The following is a 22,825-nucleotide window of genomic DNA, read 5'->3' as shown; positions in this document are numbered from 1 at the left end:
CTGGATTGCCATTAGGCAGAGAGACAGGAAGGTGCTAAAAGTTTGTGATAAAGAAAATGTATATAAGTGTTAGAGACACTGAAGGGGATCCACTGAGTTCAGTATCAAAACAAGGAAGAGGGGAGCAGACAGGTAAACTGGCAGTGAGGTCATAGCCAAGGTGAGGATGAACACAGATGCACTGGAGTGGTTCAGATGACTCACAAATACCATGAAGCAAAGTGCAGCACTCAAAAAAACAAAAAAGCCCAACAACAACCAAAACCTGCATTATTAACACATTCTCTGCATCTAATCATGGTTCTACTTAGAAAATGATGGGTTTTTCATCTGCCAAAATTTTTTAAACTTACATTCACTTAGACACAGATTCTGTGGACCAGGAGAAAATTGCGTCGCGTTTCGGCTATCTCTATTCATCCATGCACTTCTCTACCAATACACGTACACTTTTTTCATGTAAGTGCTACTCATTTATTGTTTTTAGCTGTGAGGCAGTGACAGAGACCATCTAATAATGACAGACTGTGTGCGCAGACAGAATGAATGTGATGAGAAAACATAATAAGATAAATAACAATGCCACCTGCAATATGAAGCAAAAAGAGAGCTTAGTGTTGTTTTTTTCTGTTAATCAACAATTGAACAGCGCTATATTGCACCTTTGCAGTATTATTGTGTACAGTCTGAAGCCGTATGTCACCTGTTCTATTGTATTGTCATTGAGCAGAACACAGTAAAAGTGCATCCAGGTGGCCTCAAGGTTTAAGATGCTGACCATGTAATTGCAATGTTCCCAAGTCCAGCCATGGATTCCACTTGCAAGTCATCTCTCACTTTCTGACAGCTCTCCACAGTTGGCTGCCTACGTTAAAAAAAAGAAAAGAAATCACAGATAAATGCTGTAATGTATATATAAATATTTCACATTTCCTAGTGATGCTTTAGTGATTGAGCAAATTAGATGACTCACGAACATGTTGTCACCAAAAGGATTTTGGCTGCCTTCTCGTGCTTTGGCAGCATACACGAATTCCCATTTGCTGACTGAAGCAGTAACGACTTCCAGCACTTGGATTTCGAGCACTCGTCTCAGCCAATCAGGCAAGCTGAAAATCCAGCACTGCTAAAATCTCTCGAGTTGCCATTATCACTGTTGTGCATCGAATGAGCAATTATTTTCTTTTTAAAACTTCTTTTGAAAAACTTTTACGTGACAGACACACTGGAAGCGTTGTTTACTGTGGGGCACAGAAAATATCAGTTTAACTTTAATCTGTCTTTATTCCCTCTACTCTAATCTGTTTCTTTTATACACACTTGGAAGACACAAACACACACGTACACACACAACACAAAGTCATCTTGGGGCTATTGCAATTACAATCACTGGAGTACTGCAGAAACTGGGCGTTGATCTGCATTTTTCAGCTTTATATAGGTTTGGGAAAATCAACAGGAGCTGATCTGGGGAGGGACTTTATGCCACTTTCCTTCTCCAACCTAGTGGTAAAAAGCCCCCGCTGTGGGATGACTTAATTACTGGCTAGGAAGGGATGGTAATTAGAGGGGAAACAGGAGGCTAGAAGAAACTGTCAGGGTTAAGTACTGACTAATTCACTGTGTGGGACGCCTGTGCCCCTCTCCCTTGAGACTGGCAATATAACATCAACAGGCAGCAACAAGCACTGAAGACGAGATAACAGCGCAACCATGCATCGAATGACTATTTTTCTGATGTAGTGATCCACGCTGCCTAGTCACACTAGATGCTCAAAGGAAGCTGTTCACTTTGGTTAATACAAGTTCCAGGACACAAACTCTGGGGAGTGGATTTCAGTTTAAAGCACACGGCCCACTATTGCTGACTGTAAGATTCATAAACTTCATAAACTTAAAGTATTCACCAACTGCATTTTGAAACATTTCATTTGTGTTTTAAGAATTTAAAATCCAATTATATATATATGTAACAGAGCAAACATGGATAGCACAATCAAGCTAAGATAGAAATGTTAGTCAAATATAAAGAGCCTTCAACATACAGAGAAAAGCTCTAAAGCTCTAATCAAGCAAACGAACAGAAAACATTTGTGTGGATGTGTACAGAGACAGTAGTTTATTTCTACGGTAGTTTGTTTCTATTGAGTGAACCGGAATTTGACTCAGTTAAATAATATTTTGGTATCGTCATTGTATCTTTGCATTTTTCAAATGCTAGAATGAATTCAAGATTATTTGCCGTTTATCTTGCAAATAATAGTTCTAATCAACAATAATCGCAAGCAAAATTACTCACTTAACAAACAAGAGATAAATACTGTATGATAAAGTCTGAATATCTGAAATACACAACCTCAATATGTTCCAGTGCACAGCATCGCCTCTCTAAAACACCTCATCAGAGGTGTCTTTCCTCTGCTACCCCTCTGTCCTGTAGTCAGCACACAGCTTTGGTGTTTTTTTTTTCCCTGTGTTTTTTTTGTGACCTACACAAACACAAAAAAAGGTTTATTCTCAGCCTCCTGCAGAACATCTGAGTCAGTTCACTTGCAGCAAAACACTGAATCTGTTGGGCTTGTTATCTGGGCTGCCTTAGAAATGTAGCATCACAGGTTTTTCTTATACTGTGTGTTACATGTCTAAAATTATTTTCAAGTGGGCTTTTATTTGCTACCTACTGCAATATTGTGTCAGTTTGCATGGTGATCCAGGGGATACACCACCAGTGGACGCATGTACTCAATTTATTTTTAAAGTAGCTGTTTTGCAAATTGGATTCATGATCATTCAAAGACTGGATATACTGCTGGGAAATGAAACTGTCTGTTTAGATATTGTCACTACTTAGTCTTTATATTTTTTCTTATATTAAAATGCTCCTAATGTTGTAACATTCAGCCTATTTTTTATAATCAGTAGAAAACATAAATACCTTCAGATTTTCTCTGTCGTTTGTAGATAAAACCGTACGCGCTGTTTGTCGTTAGAGAGTCTAAAGATTAAGCTGACCTAAGGGAAATCAGTTAATTTCATGCATTTATTGAGGTGCTGAAGCATCTGTGCACAGGGAAAGCATGTTGTTGTACATATTCTTCGCAAATATAAAACCAAAGCCAATTTGCTTTAAAGAATAGTTCTTTTACTAAAATGTGTGTGTAAGGGAAGTTTTAGAAGGAGGACACCGAGTTAGCTAACCTGACAACCTCTGGAAGGTTGTTTTCATCTCTTGGGGCTCACATAGCAAAGGCCTGATAAGTGGGTTTAACAAGTAATGACATGTTTCTCATTTTCAGACTTGAAGCAGTGAAGCAGGAATGATATTAAAGACTACTGACAAGCGCATGCTTGTGACATGATATCTAGCTGAAGTATGATTTCAAAGCGCTGGAGAAAAGTACTTTTAACTGGAGGTCAAGTGTCTAAAAAAGGACACAGAGATGACACAGAAGAATTAATTCCTGCATGTTGTTTTTTTCACTATAAAACCTATGATCTATTTTGTTTATCTGTTTCCCCCCTTGGTTTGTCAACCTACGTGATATTAAAAGGTAAATGCTGGTGATATTAATTCAAAGTTATTTTATTTTTAGAGCCGTAATAGTGGCCAAAGTGCTAAAAAAATATCCTGAAACATCTTATTTGCCTCAAAATTCGTCACAGTTTTATTTGCAGTTCTCATAAAGGCGACAGTTTATCACTTATTTATATCACTGCAAGACAAAATCTAAACCGTATTCAAATTGGTCTCAAATTCTTCATTCACACGGCAATTTCGATGGAATAAGGAAGGTAAATTGCAATATTTTTTTCCAGCAGGTAAAAAGATCATTGGGATTACAGAAATGAATTAGCTTAGTAATTCTATCCATTACACTCTTAACAAATGCAGTCTGCAAAAACCATCAACATAATGCTTTTATTTTTTAATTTGAGCTGTGACTGACAGTTAATAGGGGGTCAGCTGAGTTCAGCAGTAAATGGATATGATACAGTAAGCGGCATCTAACAATACCAGCTGATTCTTTTTACTGCATGAATGTTTTGACCTTTGAAGGTTTTCATTACGTGTAGAGTAGGGGAGCATTGTTTGTCACTGTTTACAGGATAGAGCAGATGATGAAGTGTTTTATTATCTGCATACAAAGGGACTTTATATGTCAGGTGGATACACACGCAAACAAAGGATAGCAATCTAGAAAATGTGTTTATAAGACTATGAAGATATTTAGAGATTCTATATGGCTTTCATTTCTGTGCAAGCGCTCTCTCTCATCCAGTTGTATGCTGCGTGAGCTAGTAATAATTTCCATTTCTTCCCTGCCCACACATTGAGACTAGTTCATCAGCAGTACTTCTCACATTACACAGTTAATTAGATTCAAACACATGCTCATGTCACTCACCCATGCATTCGCTTCTGGCACAATGTCCCATCAAATTCTTGAGATTAAAGCGAATTAAGAGATTGTTTTTGATTAGATCAATTTTCATTTCATTGCCTCATCACAATTACAAAGTGTACTAACAAAGCTATTATACCAGCAATCATATTCCATTTAGACAATCATGTTCCATTTGCTGATATGCTCTAATTAATAGTTATTAACAGAGAAGCTTACATGTGAATATGGAGATGGAATTTAGGTATTATGGCATAGCCCTCGAAAGCTTTTATTTATTTATTTATTTATTTTTGTCTTTCAGTAAATAAAGAGTATGATTTTATAGCTTCGAAACTTATTTCTATGAAAAAAAACAACTAAAAATAACTTTTGTATACATTCTCACTATGCTGCCACTGAGCAGATTTCATTGCATTAACTGTTATTGTGGTTACAAGTTAATTCAATTTATAGTTTTTATTTCCCCCTTACTTTGACCCAAACTATTGAGATTATTTTCTAGGGTCAGCCCATTATTCTGCAGACACTGAAGTGAATAAAATCATGACCGAGTCAAATGATTTTCTGAGAGGCTTTATTCCAACAGCCGCACATTCACTGGAAAGAATGGATGAAAAATCATTTCCACAATCATGTAAGAATGATTGAGAAAAACACATGTATTTCATTATCCTCCCTTTCTCTGACTTTTCTGTGCAGATTACTGCTGATTTTGCTTTAGAAAAAAATAGCAGTGAAACTGAATTATGTTAGCTCGAGCAAAATCTACCCGGAGAAATAAAAAAATCTAATACTGCATTTCAGTTGCTGGGTGTTGCTCTTGCACATCACAGCTGATATAATTTTCCTTCACAACTGATTATGTACTTTTTCATCTCACTGTCCTCATTACCAGTCAAATACAAACATTTCACACAGATGACATCTACAGGAACACGCATGATGTTGCATCTTGAAGCATTCCTCTTTTGGAGACTGAGAATTTTTGGTTTTATTTTACCAAAACATATTCAAACATATTCAACCTGCACTGTTGATTTTCCCTACTGTTATTCCATTAGGATAGCAACAAATTACAACTACTTTAATACTTTTAAAAATAATAATACTTTTTGTATTCAAAACCATAATTACAATACAGCAATAATGTTTTAGAGCTATACTACAGTACACCACAGCCAGTGAGAGGGCATATACATCCATAGAATAGTACATAAGTACATTTGGATTATCAGGCATTGTAACTACCCTAACCCTGACAGTTAATTGACTCACAGTTAATTTTAATTGGTTCACTTTTAACACCTAATTGTATCTAAATCTATCTGCAAGGAAAAGTCTCTTGGGTTTTTTATATGAACTCTCTGATGGTATACCACTATTTCCGTATAACTCCTCCAATTTCCCCATACTATTTACTCTATTAAAAAAGAAGGGAAAAATCCAGCCTATGCATGTACTGAAGAGTAAATAAATAAATCAAGAACAAGCAAACAGCTCTGCATAGTCCTTCACTGTGCACTGGAGCATAGGATTAAGATTTTGTCTATTCTGAATAATTCTCAGTGGTTGAAATTCATGCAGGACTTCAATTGTATCTCTGTCTATTTGATTTATTGCCAAGCTTTGCCTCTTTATTATCGGTAATATCTTCCTACCCCTTCCTCTGCCTCCTTTTTCCCGTATATTCTGTCAAAATGCTACATAATACTTTGGCATCATTGCCCATCAGGGAGCGGAAACATGGAAATCTGAGTTAATGCACTGCTGATGATTAGTGTATTTTGTACCCTAGTTTAGCTGGATCATATAGATAAAACCTATTAGGCACTTTATCTGTCAGAACATTAAACTGCTAAGACATGATTTTGCTTGTCCATTAGTTATCCCACAATTTAAAGACATAGGTTCAGAATGGTAACAGTGTTATACTTTATGGCCGATCTGTTCGGCAGTTCATGTAGGTCTGACCCTGGGACTGCTGGCACAAGTGGGAAATGAGAGCGTTGTAAGCACAAAGATTTAGTGAAGTACAGTAAAGAGGCTAGCTTAATGGAGTTAGCCTCTTAGCAAATTCATAACAGAGAAAGGGACACAGACAGCTTTGGGTGAGAACAACCATGGTGTCCAACCTTTTAGAGGTCAAACTCCAACAATATCAACTCTAAAGTGTGGATCACTGGTTAATCACATGAACTAGACGAATTAAATAAGCCGCAAGCTGTAACTCATGAAAGCCTCTTGTTCAAGTGGTCTTCAAAGAAGACAGTCTCTGAAATATGGACATTCATAAAGCCTGCTGGGCCACATATTGGTCTAGATGTAATAACATTTATCCTATATCACTGAAAAGATATCATATCTGAGTGGATGTGATCATGCAGCACTGTTACTGTGTGAGAACACCACGTACAGAATAAAAGAGAATAAGTCAATACTGTGTGGGAAGACAGAATCGCTTCACAAAGTCATTCATGGGGGAATTTCCATTATTGGATCAAAGTCTCCCCCCGTCCTAGCACTTTGCCAGCATTTTCTGTTGAGCCCTCATGGTGCACCACTATCACTCAGCTGAGCATTTCTCTGTAAAGACAGTGTGGCAAAGATTCAATCAACAATGTCTCAGGAATGTTTAATGGGTGTAAAAAAACAAAACAAAGTAGAATGCTATAAAACAAAGTCCCAGTGTGTAGGACAATTTACTCATTAATTTTAATAAGCATTATTCCACTCTCAGTCATTTGGCTCATACTACCAAAACCCCATCATTAAAAAAAAAAAAAGCTACATCAATCATATGGGGTTTCCTTTCTGTTCAGAGTAAGTGTAAAGAGGTAAATACATTGCAAGACTTGATAAGATTTCTCACCTCTGTCCCATTACTCTTAATTATGCAAAATTCAAAATGACCTGCCTATGTCAGAGCCTCCTTTTACTGGGAGCACAGATCACTGCTATTTCTGTTGGTGTTCTGTTTTTCATTTAATGGTTGTTTTGATAGCTCATTATCAGAGCAGGAGCTCATTTGCATAAACACTGTATTTTTAAAAGTAGTTGTTAAATTCTCATGTAAAACAGTAAGTATGCATGCATTCCAATCCTCAGGAAGCATCTCTTTTTAACGTGCAAAAGTATCTTGATATAACTCATGGGCTCGACTTGAGTGATTTGATAGACAGCAGTTAATACCTTTGCTTTGATTGGCTGTTAGAAATGGACTGTTACCCCTTGGAGTGATTTGTTTTTATAGCAGTGAATTAGACCTAAATAGGTAATTCAAAATAACGTATCATTTTCAACTGCAAATATGAAGTCATCCCTGACAAACAAAGTAGTGCAACAAGCGGCTGAAATTGAAAGGTTCACCCTTTATCAAAGCTTGAAAACAGTCTGTTCCTTCTCACATCAGAAGGAACAAGAACTTGTACAAAACTGCATCAGCAGCCCCAAAATCACACACCTCATTCATGTTGTGTGCGACAAGTACAAAGAAAACAAGTAAATTCTTAAAGGGAGAAAGCACTCTTCAGTTACGTGTTAAAATAAGATTTTTCTGATGCCTGCTGATTCTGCTGATCGTTGCACTCATCAGTAACTTCTGACATCAGTGACCTTTTCCAGTGCCTATTGCATTACTTTCATGTTCGCATCTGAACACTGGATGACAATTATTCATCGTGCAAACACATTTGAATTTCTTTTTTTTGGGTAACCATTCCAGCATGTATCACAAGGCTATAGATAACAATAGCAAAGCAACTGACTCACCAGATATGAAACAAAGCAGCGTGTTAAAGGTGATGTGAGAAACTAGAAACAAGTCCAGAATAAATGTGAGAGGAGGAAATTGCTGTCTGTGGAGGCTTTCAGTAGATATTACAGCAGAAGCAAAGGAGCAAAAGGATTTACAAAATCATGTAAATCTGTATATATGCAGCCACCAGCCACTTTGCTACGTATACTTGTTCAATGCAAGTATCTAATTAGCCAATAACCATTTAGACATGTAGACATGGTTGATATGCCCTGCTGGATTTTCTCACACAAACAAATCTACAATGGTCAGAGAAAGAGAAAATACCTAGTGAGCTGCAGTTCTCTGGGCAGTAATTTCTGTTGATGCTATAGGTAAATGTAGAATGAGTAGATTGCTTCTAGCTGATAGGAAGGCAAAAGTAATTCAAATAACTATTTGTTACAGCCAGGGTATGCAGAAGAGCATCTCTGAATACACAACAAATCAAACCTGGAAGCAAAGGAGCTACAGCCACACTGCGCATCACTCCTGTCTTCTTAGGAACATGAAAATGATGCTACAATTCATTCGTACTTATCGAAATTAGACAATAGAAGGTTGCAAATCTTTTGCCTGGTCTGATGTGTCTTGATTTGTGCTGCAACATTTAGATGTCAGGGTCAACATTAAAAAATGGACCCCATCAATTGATCCTATCTCGTCACAATAATTCAGGATGCTGGTGGTGGTATATGGTGCTCGTGATATTTTCCTCTCCATTTTGTGCTCTTTAATACTAAGCATTGTTTAAACACCATAGTATTGTTGTTGACCATGGCCATCCTTTTACGACCACAGCATAACCATCTCCTTATGGTTGTTTTCGTGGGGTGAACACAGCATACTACAAAGCTCAAATAATCTCTACCTGGTTTCTGGAACATGACAGTGAATTAACAGTATTCAAGTGGCCTCTGTAATCACAAAAACTCAATCTAATAGAGCATATTTGTGTTGTGGTGCAATAGGAGATTTGCATTATGAATCTGCAGCACCTGTGTGATGCTTTCCAGCACTTTGTTCACTGTATACCACAAATTTAGGCATATCTGGAGCCAAGAGGAGATCCAACCTGGTATTAGCAAAGTGTACCTATAAAGTGGCTGCTGAGTGTAATTTAACAACATTTATTTTTGTAAAATAAGGAGGTTTTTTGTAGACATGTTTGACTGATTTCTAAATATTCGGAACTCAACAGAATATTTGTTCTATTATTGAGCATATTTTATGAATTACTAAAGATGATTTCAAATGTCTCATTATTCAAACAAATGCTGAAATCTGTCATCTACATTGTACCCTTTAAAAATATCAGACAGACAGAGATTGAAGCATCTTTCATGCAGTGATTATTGCTGTTTAATTGCAGCATCAAAGCACTCTAAATATTACATTTTCAAAACAAAATAGACGTGTACTAAATGACACATGTCTTTGATAGAAAGACTTACTACAAATAGAGCTACTGCTAATTTATGATGTAATTCAGTACAATAACCTCAAAAAGCAGCTACAGAAATTACAAAGGGTTGAATCATCACCTCTCTGACATACTCTGCTGAAAAATCACTTTTGTAAGCTTCACAACTGTAAATGCTGTATGGATGTACAGGACACTGATTCTCCTTGCTCTCTCATCTGTGTCATATTTGAGGGATTATCACAGCAATGCATTCTTCTGAAAGTACTGATGAAAGACATTCGAGGTATTCCCAGACCTGTACTTTGAGATTCAATTCAATTTCATTTTTTCTGTCTTTTACAAGGTTTGAAATAAAGCCTTAGTTCAGTGGCTGTAAGTATCTAAGAAATGCAATAAAGTAAAATCTGTTAACACATTTTTAAGTAGAAAAAAAGTTACCTCATATTTCAAGCAACAATATACATCAAACACAACCAAACACATTAACAGTGCTGTTAAATATACTTTACTGTAAAATTATAGTTTTTTAACATCGTAAACACTCATTTAATTACAATTTTCTGATCTGGTACTAACCGGTGTGACTTAATGTGCTAAAAATGTCCTTATTAAACTGGTTGCTTATGTTATAAAGCTTTTATTTCTTAAAGCCCAGAGAACACAAAGTATCAAAAAGAAAAGAAAAAAAACAGTCACGCTGTCTCTTGTTTGGTTGTAATTTCTGGTTGAAAGTTAAAAAATGAAAGTGATATTAGGCTTAACGGCTTCACTGTTGAAGAGGAGAGGAGAAAAGAGTGGGAAAGTGCTTGTAGACAAAGACAACTTCCAAAAGACCCGCAGTTACGTTCTCGACACTTCTCTCCCAAAACATCTGATGCATTTAGTCCACTAAAAGAGCTCAAACACTGCTCACGACAGGCAGCAACTAAACCAACACTGTGCCTAAAATTGTCAAAAAACTCTAAACACTCTCGGGGGGAGTAATTGAAAATCACTTTGAGAAACACGAAAGACAGAAAATATTAGTTGATGTTCTGCAAACAGTAGACTTCCAGTTGGTGTTTGTGAAAGTGAACCAACGATCACAATAACATGAGGAACCTGACAATCTGCCAGTTTAGTCAGCTCAACAATCTGTATGTAAATATATTCTTAGTACAACAGCTAGACAGAGATGACTACAGACATGTCAGATGCCATACAATTGCCAGGTGATTTGCATTAAGTGGTAATTATGGACCATGGTTACACATGTGAACATGAAACTGAGTAGGGCAGACTTCCAATCCTAGGATATGGCAAATGGTGTTCTCACTCTATTCTGAGTAGGACCACAACAGAGTGAAACTGACTTTTGGCAGTTTTCTTTAGCAATATCCATCCATTTCTGTTGTAACATAAATCTCTAAACAATAGTGTTTGTATTTGTGTTGTTGTAGGCCTGCATTCTCCCAATGATGAAGACTGATGAGATCAACCCATAAAACATCACAATTGTGGCAAATCTGCCTAAAAATCCTTATTCATCATAATACAAAAAGACATCTATAAACACAAAACAAAAGCTGTGGCATGTTTCTCTTCCATTAAAAAAAAATGTATTTTATAAAGTAGCCTAATGTAACGGTGGCGGATGCTAACGTCTGGAATTCCTCGTTTATTAATACATAAAATAATCCATATGGTGCCACAAACAACTTTTTCCATCAAACAACAAACCCAGTCACTTTCTGAAACACAGAGGAGCAGTTTCCAAACAGACTTCCAAGATTTTGCCCTGTTATTGCCTACTTGTATTAGCGATCATCTTCATTTTTTCGTTGTTCTCATTGTTATGATCTGGCTCAAATTGGAAAGGTTAAACAGAATGCATATTTATCTAACTGTAGGGTCAATAAATTGGAGCCATTGCAACCATTTGACATACCCAGCAACGTAAACAGCTGCCTATGAATTATTTATATTTCATTTTAATTGGTGACATTAGTCTGAATATAATAGGCTTTACATATCTACGTGGGCAGGGTTCTTTTAAACACCACACTACTCTCAGTTGCAACTGTTAAACATCTATAGCCAGTCAAAAATAATATTCTGGCCTCTTTTTATCGTTGCAGTTTAAATCATGTTTGTCAAATGCTGAGGGCCATAGTGCTACCCTTTCTGACAGCATCATATCTATTCCAAATAAAGTTGTTGATAACACTTTTACAGTTGGTGCCGGATTTTTTGTTGTTTCATGATCAGTCAGTATTGTTTGCTTTAATTGAAGATAAAATGACACAGACACATGACACAGTTTTAGATAGCAGAACAGATGTAAATGTGATTTATACCTCACACTGACATAGGTCAAGATGTAAATATAGATGAATGCATTTGACTGTAAAGGCTTTGATCTATAGTATTAGAGGAGGGCAAAGGGAAAGAGGAAGCTCGGCATGACAAGCTCTGTGTTTCACTGACAGTCCTACTTTTTGTTGTGTTTTTTCCATGTCATTTATGAGGCTCCAAAGAACATTTTGTGTATGGGCCTTGCCAGTTTCCCACTCAATTAGTTAGATATTTTCAACAAAGATGTGTCTCTCTTTATTCTTTGCTTCCACACTTCTACTTTGAATGTCTGTCATGCTCTCTCAAGGTTTTTTAATCTGGGCTACAGCATCAAAATCAACTAAGTGCCTGTGGTGACACACTGTATGATGGTCTTTTCCTGCCCCTGCGAGAGCTTTAGGGAATATTCAGTGGATGTCAATACAGCCCCCAACTCTAATTGAAGCAGACGACATGCTGCCTGGAACTTGTTATGACATGCCATATTCTCACTTTCCACCACTATGTTTTCAGGGTGCATCATAATAGTCATACCACTTATTGAGTCATTCAAAACATATAAATACTATGTTAACAATTACAGTAAGCACTGCAAATAAATCTTACTTATAAAAGCGTTGTTGTGAAGCCCAACATGCATTGATTTGTAACAATTTAGCCAGCTTTATCATCTTGAAGCACCAGGTTGAAACAAAAATAGGTCTTGCTTGCAAATTTTTGTTAATTTTGGTTATGAGTTATGGTAGCGACCTGACCTCTTTTTTCTAAAACAACAACACAGGCTGATAAAGGAACAATAACGAACAAACATATATATTTAAAAAAAAACAAAAAAACCCCTAAAAACTAAAGACGCATCTTCATGAAACAACACAAGTCCCACAGGGCTAAAAAGTATGCAATAACCCCTGATATTTCTGCATTTTATTGGTAAAGCTGATAGTCATCTGACAAATAAAAGGATCAGTTCTTCTTCCCCTTTTAGATCCAATTATATTTGTTTCTACATTTCCCAACAGCTGTCTATGTATAAGATAGTTTTGCTGAATTTTGTGGTGTCATTCCATTTTGTAGAGGCTTTATTCATGGCATTTAGTATTGAATTCACAAAGATCAAATGTTAAATGTACCACCTGATGAATCAAACAATATTTAAATATCTCCTGGAAACTGCAAGTTGGGCAAAAACAGGACACAGAAATGCAGCTGCAACATTGTTCTTACCAATCTCTCTCTCCATATGGACAAAGCCATTTTTTTTTAAATTTCTGTAAACATTATAGAACATTTAAATGTTTTTTTTAACAAATAAAAATACAATACACTTTCATTTTACTGTTCCACAATAAAATCAACTGTGTTCCAGTTAAACACCTTGACTGGATTAACTTGCCTCTGTAGGTGAGAGCTAGAAAAGTCAACTTTTCAGAAAAATGGCAGTGAAATAGCACCAATTTTACAGGGAAAAAAGCAATCAGTTATAAAGTTTAATCAGTTGTTTGATTGGTTTGAATTGGTTACTATTAGTTTATGTGAACATATTTCAGGTTGAACATAGACCAAACATACGAGAAATTAATCTCCTTTATTTTCTTTAGCAAACAGATATAATTGAACTGACAGAAATTATGACTGTTGCTGGACGAAATGTATTCATTCATTAATTCATTCAGTTAAATTTTACTATAATTCTGTGTAAATCTGTTGCACATTGTATTTCCCATCCAGTTGATCATTAAATGATGGTTTTCATATCTATGTGCAATCTCTATACCTTGGCTGTAGCAAGGACAGACTATATTACAGACAGAACATACTGGACATATCAATATTTCAGGCAAGAAACCCAAACAAATCAATGCTACTTGTGCAACCTTTGGGTTTCCTTTTCTTGCCTCAATGTATGCTTTTTTTACTCAAAATATTGGACTTATAGTTTCATTCAATCTAAGTGTTATTAAGTATTTATTTGTGGATGTCCATATTATCCCTTATATTTTATCCTTTATTTCATACAGCCAGACATAATCTACCCAACCTCCCAAATGAGTTACTTAAACACCATAAAGCAATAATCACATATATCCCTGTCTTCCTTCCATGCAGCTACGATACCATTTATCTCCTCTTAACTTTCTTTGATAGGTCATTAAACCCGGTCTTGGAGCTGTGAAACAAAGCACTGAATCGTGTCATGCTGTAGGTTCCATCTTCTGGCATTTCTTATCTGGGGCAGAAAGGCCGAAGCATACATAGCTGCCTTATATAGTTTTATATTAAAATGGATAGTGACCAAACTATGAGAGACATTCTGTGACAATCAACAGAGAGAAAGAAACGAATAACAGACACAGTGAGCGAGCCTCGCAGGCAGTGGAGAGAGATAAAATTTGGTACCACAGTCGCATAACTACAAATAAAAGTTATTTCAGCTTAAAAGTTTGCTCTAGATTTGAGGTACAACAGCAACGTGTACCCCTTATAGAGCTAAGTCATGGAACAAGAGTGGAAGCTGAATCAGCATGTACTAGCTTGAGTGGTGTGTCCTGTCCTGCCAGATGAGCACTTGTGTCTTTGCTGCGTAAAGGAATTGAAAAGTTCATAAGAAAGACTTCTGCAAATCAGCAGCAAATACCTCTATTTATTTAATTTCTGGCTTTAAGACAATGCATAAAAATATATGGTTAGCAATGCTTTTCAATTTGTTTGAAGCGTTCAAAATGTATAAAAAAAATTGTGCCTTATGAGGACACTGTCAAGATATTACCTGTGAAATGTCTGATACATTACAAATTACATAACAGTCCACTGGCAGAAAAGAAATTGAACTTTAAATGCTAATAAGTGCTGAACAGAGTAGTAAAAATTGCTTCCATCAAGCCAGACACATTGCTGACTACATGTCAGAAAAATCAAATTAAGTGACCGATCAATTGGAGTGGGCCCACGTATTCAGGAGGAAAGCTTGTGATTAGGCTATTATAAAGTGTTCTTGTGTAATTTTTATTCATAGCACTTACTTTTTAACTGAATATTCAACAATGCATTTTTCAAATGTGATAACAAAGTTGTATACTATCGTATTTAATCTAAAAAACAAAACAAAACAAAGGCAACATTTTGACATTATTTTACACACACCTGCCAAATCTGCATGTTTCAAAAACCTGGGTTCCTAATATCAAGCTTGTAATATTTTACTTTCTAAGAACAGTTTCTGCCATTTATATTCCATGATTTCATTTGGGAAGTGTCAGAGCCAAGAGTCTAAGGAGCTTGGAAAGGAAAGCAACTGGACTTATTTAATTTTCTTGAAGACATTTCAACTCTCATCCGAGAAGCGTCTTCAGTTCTAAGAGCAATTGGAGGAGAATCCACGATTTCCTATGTCCTATGGGAATGTCCCCAAGGGGGTCGTGGACCCCCTATTGATCCTCTACCTAATCACACAGTGAAAACCTAGCCCCCCACCCTATCATGTGATTTCCTGAGGTCAAATGGTCCAGGATGTGAGTGGGCGTTAAAGCGTCTGGGAGTTAAGGCAAAATCTCTTTCCAAGGTGCTTAGACTACGATGACCTGGATGCCTAAGAACCTTCACAGACATGTTGGACCCAAGAGGTTTTTTGTTTGTTTGTTTTTTTTGTTGTTTTTTTTAAAAAGCTTAGTCATTAGAATCTCGTGAAATTTCGTAATGACCAAATGAGGTGACATTAGTTTTCCCTGCAGGGACTTGCTCTCCAAGATCCAGTGAGAAAGCTGGAAATCCTCATGGGTTTAGGAACAGGTGGAGACACTGGGACCAAATGTGGCCTCATTAGACGTATATTTTCCACCAGAGAGAGACGCTGGATGTCAGACCAATCAAATTATCACGTGGTTTTTAAATAATCTAAGATGAAGTATATGACAAACAAAATCGGCGGCAGAGCTGCTGTTTCTCAGAGATGCACTGAACAGGAAAAAAGGTCATAACTATGTAATGATGTAATCTGTCAAAGCCATATGGACATTTGCAGCATTTGACGATTAGAACACACTGCAGTAATCAAAAAAGTGTTTTTCCTAAATTCTAAATAAACCTCTAGATACACATTCACATAAAAGAAATGTATGCAATAAAAGGATGAAATGATTTTGTATTTACAGAAAGAATGGAAGATGATAATGGCATTTTCTGATTAAAATAGTAATAAACAATCAATTACAGTTAAAAAATACACCAGGAATTCTTGAATAGAGATATTTGTAATGTTTTCGGTGAAATCTTTTCTTGATGTGGGTCTTGATGGACAGAAACAAGCTTCATAAACATTCACACTTATTCTCCAGGATCTTTTTACACTGCAAAAACACGAAAACATGAAGGGCAGAATGAGTTGTAGTTAAATCAGTGTTGCTTTTTTTGTGCACTGTGTATTTTTATATTTTCTTTCTCGAGAATTAAGTCAGAGCATGATGAAGAGGAAATGACCTTGAGCAGTTTTCAGGAAAACATACTGCATTACAGAGGAACATCGCAGGAAGCTGGTCAGATTACAAACTAAGCAACAATGATTACGCATGGTTGTGCCAGACTGAATAAACACAAGAGAATACGGTGCATCTTCATTATTGGCCTCTGTTTTTTAATTTTTTTTTAATGTTTTATTGCCTCATACAGTTGTATTCACATGAAAGACCCCAGTGTGCACTAGCTTTTCAGATAGAGTAATGTAGCTGCATTGTTAATGTTAATTGTTAATGTTAGTAGTGTAATATAAGGTATGTTGTTGAGAGCATTTTTTTCCTGGTGTTTTGCAGGGAATTTGCACGTTGGAAGGTGAGGAACACTGCAATTGAAAGGAGGGATCTTATTCGGAACCCTGTGCCACTCATGCCTGAGTTCCAGCGCAGTGTACGCCTGCTGGGACGCAGGCCCACTACTCAGCAGTTCATTGACACTATCATTAAGAAATATGGAACTCACATTCTCATCTCAGCCACCCTGGGAGGTAAGAGAGGTTCACATGTTTCATTTGCTCACTTCCATGCTTGATTAACAATATTACTTGTTTTTCCACACTGGCTGAAAAAGCTTATTACACATGGCTTGCTTAAATGGTTCATGTCAATGAAAGAATTTATATGTAAGGGAGGATTTCTTTCAAGAAAAGTCTTTCAGGTCTGTTAGGAGTCTGATGATATACAGTATAACAAAAAAAAATCAAGTATTTGGTAAGTTTTATTCCTTTTTGTTAATATTACAATCAAATGCCCCTGCATGATTTCCACTGTGAAAATTCAACCTAATATTGTCCAGGATTATTTATTTACCAGCTTGCTAACAATGTCACATCAACTCAGTGAAGCAGCTTGAGGCCAACTCTTTCTTCGGGATTTTGAAAAACTCAGCCGCAGCTACATCACAAAAGAGCAGAAGAAAGCGGACGTGAAAATGTTCTCCAACCAAATCAAAAAAGCTGGGATTTTCAAGTGACTACTGACCATTCGATAGACTTATTCATAGACATGATGGGGGTGGGGGTGCTGAATTCATTCAAACAAACAAGAGCATAAGTGTTTCCATTAAAGTGTAGCTGTTTCATTACAGAGAAAATATAACCTTTAACTCTTTCTCCCATGAACATGACATTTGACGACCTCCCCTGTGTCCTTTATGATGATGAGTTTTGACACCTCAGAATGTGTCATTAAAGACGTGGTTTGATGAGCACTAGAGAAGGTTTTTCCAAGGGTAGCCCTAGTAAGCTGTATAGGCAGAAATCACTTTCACTAACTTGTGCACCCAGTCATTTTGTTCTGGAGGCAGGTCTGAAATATGACAGCAGCCGCTCAGTTCAGAAAACAGAAACAAGGGTTACTCTAGTAGGCATCCAGGGGGGAAAGAGTTAAGGATATATATAAACAGTATATGACTATATGAAAGACAAAACATTAAGAAGAAAATTACAGGAAATTGCCAGGTGTCTTGATTTGTCAGCTGTCCATGGTTAGTAACTTGTACAGAATTGCAGGCAATCAACCAAATGGAAATGGCATGCTGTCTGCTAGATTTTCCATCTGGAAACAATTTCAGAAACATGTATTAAGTAGAGAGACAAAGACACAAGAACTTCATAAAAATATTTAGATTCCTTACATGGGGCAAATGTTGAAAACAAGCTCTACATACCCTATTTCTATTTTCAGTTCATGGTAATTGATCATTTCAGTGAACAATTTTCTCAGAAAACAGATTATCAGTCTGTATAAAAACCAATAAATGTGATTATGATGATGCTTTACATGGGCACTTGAAAGGTATTAGTAAAGGAATCCCGAAGAAGTTATGTAGGGAAGGTAAGCAGCTGTTGCAACAAAAACATAAATAAACATAGCAAGAGCTGAGGTGTAAGGGGAGGTGTAGCTGAATCAGAAACCCTTGCAAAAAGTATAATTCAACTTACATATGATCTTCAAACTTACCTTTACTTTAAGGGACACAGTGTGCACTTCTGTGATTAATCGATAAGCATGACATCATCAAATAGAACTTTTCAATGTAGATTGGATATATTATAGAAGATTCATTCTATAGCTACTGTTAGTTACTATGAATTATATCAACACTGTTCTAAATTTCTGAAGAATTAATCAATTCAATTAATTTACAGTGAAAAAGAAAAAAAGCATCAAAAGTATATTGAATGTACTTTACCCTAAAAAAAAAAGGTAAGCACCTGTGCTCTCCTAGCCTAACAATAAATGCTTTCTCCTCGCTATCTCTTATCTTATCACAAGCTCGGAGGGATGGATGAAGGCAGCTAACTGTGATTATGTTCCCAACTGCATTTTAAAGATATAATTAGTAAGATAATCTGCTCTGTTATTCAAACCTTGAATTATATAATTGCATGCATGAAACATTGCCAAGTAGTCGCTTCACTTGTGTAGATTGCCGTTTGTACTGTAGCTTTGTAATCTCATGATCGAATGCCTCTGAAAAATATTCTTTATACTTTTGTCATTATTATGATGCTGTTCAACAGGCTTGGGTCATGTTGCTCCAGACTTGCCAAAGCTTGGGAAATGTGCATTTATGTACCCCAGTATCAATTATTCAGAGAGTACTGGTGTCTTTTAATTTAATTTTTAATTATGTAACCTCAAACTATATTTGTATGTCAGAAGTGATATCTTCAAGTGGAACTGATGCTTAAGCATTAAGAGAAAAAAATAAATCTGGTAGCAGATTTCTTTACTTTCAAATATAAAGTCGGCTTTAATTATCTGTGCAGATGAATATTAGATGTGAAGAGTTAGAACTAGGATATTGTATAACCCACCCTGTAAAGTGATTCATCCTGCAACACCTTTTTTTTTGGAAATTGGAAATACAATATTGAGCTGAAACATCATATGGGGGTGAAATAAAATTAGGAAGAATCCTAATACACCAGGCTAAAACAGTTGAAAATAACCACAGCATCATTTTCACCCACATCATCCTCCTTAAGGTTATTGAATTGCATCACCATATGTGGTTCCTCTACATTTTTACAGATATCCTCGAGCTCATCTACTTTGCCCCTGAGTTATCATCATGTTTTCTTTAACCTTCAGGCCTTTGTTTCAAGTTATGGGTCAGCACACTCTTATGTCAATCTTGGAATTGCCCATTAAAGAACACAGTTATATGAACCAAGAAATGTGCATTCAATACTAGAGATGAAGTAAGAAGAAGAGGCTAATTCTCTCTTTAGCCACCTACACTTTGTGGTCTCATGAGTCATTATACACTTGAGAGGAAAGAAATGAATTCTCCTTCTCCCAGGCAACTTAAAGTTGAGTGTTCAAGTGTGAAGAGCGCCATTAGAGCCCCTCCGCCCCACCCGGAAACTGAAAGAAAATGTTGCAATGAATTACCATTGTTATGTCACCTAGCATGAGTCGTTACTTCTTTCTTTCTTTGTCTTTGAGCTCTAAAGTGCTAATAAAAAGGTGTATATAGTTACAGCCTCTTCTCAATATCTTTTGTTTTTACTTTTTTTAATTAAAGGCAAAATGAATTCAGTTGGGTAGTTTGTCATTTATATTTGTTGTTGTTAAAGAATTTCATGTAATAAAAGAGGTAGGATCAATGCTATGCTAATGAATGCTAATGAACTAGCTTTCTGTGTTACTAACTGCCTGCAAATATGGTGCTGTGGTAATGACAGGGTTTACTGTATTCTAAGAAGCAGATATTCTTATCTGAGCACTGACTGACAGCATCAAGGGAAAACATTTGTTGTCTGAACATTTTGACTGTTTTAATTAGATCTCAGTTTGTGGCACATTTTTTACATTTTGTTCGTTTGTTTGACTTTTTTTTAATGAGTATCAAGTGATGTGTATTTTGAAGTGTAGCATATGATCTGAGTAGGGCTGCCACGATTAGTCGACTAGTCTCAACGACTGATTTAATAGTCGACACGTCGTTTGAAGCTTTGTAAGATCACAAAAGACGCAGGAAAAAGTAGTAGGTAGTGATGTGCGGATCGATCCTGAAATATCGATTCCTCCGATACCAGTCATTTATGTTCTAGAATCGATTCTCACATTAAAATATGGATATTTTAGTAATTTAGGGTAAATTTGTAGTTTATCATTAACAGGAACACAGTGGAAAGAAACTATAACATTCGGATTGTCTACATTCAAAGGAACTACTTCCTCTTCCTTCCTTTCCTTCCTTCCTTTCACAGTCATGTGCGAAATACAGCTGTATAAATGTCTCACAGCCCCTTGGCGTGCGCACTCACAACAATGGCTGAGCGTAATTGTGCGGACGTATTTTACCTCCACAAACAGCTGAGACGTGGTTTGCAATACATGTGGCAAAAAAGTGAGGTGTTGTGGCCTTACTTTCCCAACATCGAGACCTCAGAATTAGGGAGACATTCAAAAGGGCTGTTGGGGGGAGGGGGGAGGGGGAGGGTGATACATACATTTTACAGTGTTTATTTATCGGATAAAATACGTTAAATGTCACCATTATTATTGGCCGGTCCGGAAACAGCGGGGGTGTCCGAATTCAGAGGCTGTTTCCACCTGAGGACCTGGCCTTCGTGGTCTAAAGAAAGCCGGGTAGTACGTCACAGGCTCCCTCGGTGGAGTGAAACTCTGCCGTCTGCTCCTTGCTATCTAAAATATAACCGGGCGCTGACGTAAACTCTTCTGTTTAATCATTTTCTGTTTGACGTTTATTCAGCTGTGTGAAAACCACGGAGGAACCTCCCGAGGGATTAATAAAGTTAAATGTAATTTAATCTAATCTAATAACTTTAATCTCAGCCAAACCAATTTACTCACAAATAAATAAAACACTGAAAAAGCCAAACAATAACATTTTGAAGTTATCAAAGTAACTTATATCTCATGTTTAACCCGAGTAGTGAAAGACCGCGGGGGTTTGAAGATGACATGTCGGTCGGCTCAGATATTTGAAGTTTACACAGCTACATTCTCACCTAAAAATATGTTATAAGTTTTTTTTTTGTGACACAGAAAGAGAAATAAGAGTAATATTAAAACTAAGTAGCTGCCGCCATTGTTGGAGACTGGAATTGGCTGGGGCGCGCTATGAATTCTGCAATATGGTTTTTCAATTTTGTTGTCCGGGTGGAAATTCGAGAGAAATTCGGGAGAATGGTGGCTCCGGGATTCTCCCGGAAAAATCGGGAGGGTTGGCATGTATGGTTGTGGCAACATCACTATCCTTGTCAAACACCTCAGAGTAAATCATATCAAGGAAAATGACGAGCTTATGTTGAGACGAACTGAAGAGGATGAGAGGGACAGGTGCTGCTAGGGCGAGACAGACGTCTCTCACGGAGTCCTTTAGTGCAGCAGGCAGGCAAGGTGTTCAAATAGTCATAATCATTATGACGCTATAATTTGAGATACAATAAATAAAATAAGTTTTTGTATAAAGTATCGGTATCGGATCAGTATCGTTGCTACCACCCTGAATATTACTTGGTATCGGATCGGAAAGGAAATCAGTGGTATCGCACATCACTAGTAGTAGAATTCAAGAGTGTAATAACGGACTGAAACAGAAGATGGCAGCACTGCATGTACAAGGATGCCAGCTGCCGTTAAACCCCGAAGAAGAAGAAGAAGCTGTGTCCCAGAATTCATAGCGCAGCCAGTTTCCAACAATGGCAGCAGCTAGTTAGTTTTAATATTACTCTTATTATTCTTTCTGGGTCACAAAATAAACGTTTAACATATTTTCAGGCGAGAATGTAACTGTGTAAACCTCAAATATCTGCTCAGTTTATCAAGACACCACATATTTGCAAAAGCGCTCCGACGTCTGTTACCCACTAGCTCGATAGCTAGCCGGGGGCAAGGCTCACTAGAGCCCGTGAGAACACCGGACTCCCGGCAAATCGTTTTCAAACCCACCGCCGTCTTTCACTACACAGGTTAAACATATATAAGTCACTTAGATAACTTAAAAATGACTGAATGTAGTGTAAAGCGCTTTGGGGTCCTTAGGGACTGACTAAAGCGCTATACAAATGCAGGCCATTTAAAAATGTTATTGTTTGGCTTTTTTTTTGTATTTTATTTGTTCCTGAGTAAATCGGTTTGGCTGAGATTAAAGTTATAATTTTTGCACAGCTGAATAAACGTCAAGCAGACAACTGACTATCAGAAGTGTGAGATGCTCGAGAATATACTCTGTTATATTTTAGATAGCAAGGAGTTTATTAAACTTCACCGAAACAATCTGCAAATTTCATTAAAATTTAATAAACTATCATCTTGTCTTTATTTTTAGTTAGCACATGCCTTAAACACTTCAAGCTGTAAGCTAATGATAGTTATATAA

The 22,825-nt window shown here is 36.8% G+C and overlaps 1 protein-coding gene across 1 annotated transcript in view; it reads left to right on the top strand.

Annotated features, from left to right (window-relative positions):
- Positions 1-22,825, top strand: part of brinp1 (BMP/retinoic acid inducible neural specific 1) — a 108,491-nt gene that overhangs the window by 33,576 nt on the left and 52,090 nt on the right. Inside the window, exon 3 of the mRNA XM_087843754.1 lies at positions 16,762-16,952. Coding sequence (XP_087699880.1) covers positions 16,762-16,952 — 191 coding nt within the window. The remainder of the gene's footprint in view (positions 1-16,761; positions 16,953-22,825) is intronic.

The sequence above is a fragment of the Neolamprologus brichardi genome, chromosome 7, assembly GCF_056152115.1.
Source record: "Neolamprologus brichardi isolate AB-2024 chromosome 7, ASM5615211v1, whole genome shotgun sequence".
Classification (NCBI taxonomy): domain Eukaryota; kingdom Metazoa; phylum Chordata; class Actinopteri; order Cichliformes; family Cichlidae; genus Neolamprologus; species Neolamprologus brichardi.
The sequence above is the reverse complement of the archived record's forward strand: the minus strand, read 5'-3'. Positions and strand labels throughout refer to the sequence as shown.